The sequence below is a fragment of the Frankliniella occidentalis genome, unplaced genomic scaffold (assembly GCF_000697945.3).
Source record: "Frankliniella occidentalis isolate FOCC.00 unplaced genomic scaffold, Focc_3.1 Scaffold29, whole genome shotgun sequence".
NCBI lineage: Eukaryota > Metazoa > Arthropoda > Insecta > Thysanoptera > Thripidae > Frankliniella > Frankliniella occidentalis.
Window position 1 is genome coordinate 2323668 of NW_026267159.1, and position 2421 is coordinate 2326088.

The 2421-nt window shown below is 40.3% G+C and overlaps 1 protein-coding gene across 1 annotated transcript; it reads left to right on the forward strand.

Moving 5' to 3' along the window:
* Window positions 1-185: 185 nt before the first annotated feature.
* On the forward strand, window positions 186-2308 carry LOC113213839 (THO complex subunit 4). The gene is made up of 5 exons (XM_026433048.2): window positions 186-564; window positions 1090-1236; window positions 1312-1459; window positions 1540-1698; window positions 1781-2308. The coding sequence occupies exons 1-5, from the start codon at window positions 328-330 to the stop codon at window positions 1894-1896; spliced, it is 807 nt and encodes a 268-aa protein (XP_026288833.1). The 5' UTR covers window positions 186-327; the 3' UTR covers window positions 1897-2308.
* Window positions 2309-2421: the final 113 nt, after the last annotated feature.

Below are 2421 nucleotides of genomic sequence, written 5' to 3' on the forward strand. Positions count from 1 at the left end.
GATTCTTGAGGTTGAAGCGAGTTATGTTTTTTACAGAAATCGTGAGATTAAGATAGAGCGTACTTTAAAAACAAACACTCCCCTTCAATTTTGGAACAAAAAAAGAAGATATTAGTGCGCAGCCGTGCCGAGCAATGCTGGCCAACACACAGTATCCCACCGCCATCACAGAGAAGAACAACAATCCGACGCCAAGTGAAACGCGCCCAGCAGCCATTATTGTAACTGCTAACATTAGCCGGGTGTTTTAGCTCCAAGTGCTACCCGCTAATTACCGCCGTCGCTTTTTCAGTTTATGTGCTAGTGTTCTAGTTTTCTTAACTCACAATGGCTGAAAAGATGGATTTGAGCCTCGACGAAATCATCAAGAGAAACAAGCCGGCCCGCGGAACTGGTCCCCGCAGAGGCCGCGGCGGTGGCGGTGCAACCCAAAGAAACAACTCAAACTCAAGTTTTCCTCGTCGCGGTGGATCCTCTCAAAGAACCACAGGTCGCGTTCAACAAGGTGGAATCGTGCGAAGACGCCCCACAGCTGCCCCCATCAGAAGTCCATCATACGCCAGAGTGAGTAAAATTCATTTCCCAGGGGTACCTCTAACCCACGCCATTCCTTGTGACTCACCCGGTCCGGACTCTAATCCCTACCTTCTCTCCATCGTCTTGTGAAATCTTCATGATTTTCGGTCCTTTCCACCTCCCAGACGCGTTTCATGATGTTCTCTGTTGATTGTTGCTTTTCTATACCGTTTTATTTCGCGCGGACGGGATTGAAATGTACACGTAAATTTGTATTTTATGTGGTGGTCAGCAAGTTTAGTTGACTTTGTTTAAAGTTACTTAAAATACTATTCAGTTGCAGTTGTGACCCAGTTTTTATATGGGATTCACTGATGAATGCTTGGTCATATCTAATAAGAATGTGTTTGGAATTTGAGTTATATTTGTTTTCTTAACGCACTGTTGTGGGTCGTTATATTTGGCGTAGGAGCTACTCGGAGCTAGTTGAACCATTAACGTCACAACATTTATACTTTATTTTTTGTTTAGTAGATTTCCAGTTGTCTAAATTCTGAAATAATTTATTTTCAGGGAGACGTCAACAGCAGGTGGCAACATGATATGTTTGCTGGGGGTCGCCAAATCGGATCACGAACTGGTGGTATAGTGAGCTCTGGAGGACCCACTAAACTTCTTGTTTCAAATTTGGACTATGGAGTATCAGACTCAGATATTAAGGTAATTTGATATATATTTTTTCTTTGTGCTTATTAAAAAAAATTGATCATTATTTAACCATATATTTTCTCACAGGAATTGTTTGCTGAGTTTGGCCCATTGAAATCAGCTGCTGTTCACTACGACAGATCGGGCAGGTCATTGGGTACAGCTGATGTTATCTTTGATAGAAGATCAGATGCAGTCAAAGCAGTGAAGCAATATAATGGAGTTCCTTTGGATGGTGACTAATTTTTTTATAACTCAGCTTACTTTACAGCATCACAATTGCTTTGCCTTATTTTGACGTTATCTGGGGTTTAGGACGACCAATGGATATTGCCTTGGCAACAAATGAAGTAACAACAGCTGCTCCAAGGACCACCCAACGAACAAGTGGCGGTGGAAATACCAACTTCGGTCAGAACCGACCTCAAAACAGAGTTGGTGGTGGAAACTTTAGGAACACCAGAGGCCGAGGAGGTAGATAACTTTTCAATACTTCAATATGGCTTAAGTTTTGTGAGTCATCTTCATTTTCTAAATTATTTTTTGTCTCTTGCAGGTGCCCGTGGTGCTGGCAGAGGTGGTCGAGGTGGTGCACGGACACCAAAGTCAGTACCAACAGCTGAAGAATTGGATGCTGAGTTAGACGCATACGTCAGCAAAGTTCAAAAGTAACTTGCCATGAATTGTTGGCTAATGTGTTTGAATTAGCGTACTTTCTTCTCTCTTTTGAAAAGTGTGAGCTCAGTATGTGTAAAGTGGTTACACATTTATCATCTCATTAATTCATTTAACTGTCTAATTGACTAGGCACACAAGACACAAGTAATGGAATCTGCGTGTAGCCTGATCATTCCTGAAACTTTCAGATTATGTTGATTATTTTTGTTTGAGTATCTTCAAAGAGTTCTATTAATTTCAGAAAAAATCAAAAGTCTGTTTTACATCTGTAGTGACTCAGTTTTATTACTTCATTTTATGGTTAAAAATAGAATGTGGAATACATTTCTAACTTCCACAATTCGTTACTCTTAAGGTTGTCTTTGTATAGTGAAAAATTAAATTTATAAAATGACCAAAACATGAACTTGGCATCTATTTATCTACTTACCTGCTATGTTATTCTAAGGCTCCCAATCCAACATGACAAGTTAGCAAACACCAAGTTACATCATGGAAGACAAATAATTGAAGTTCTAA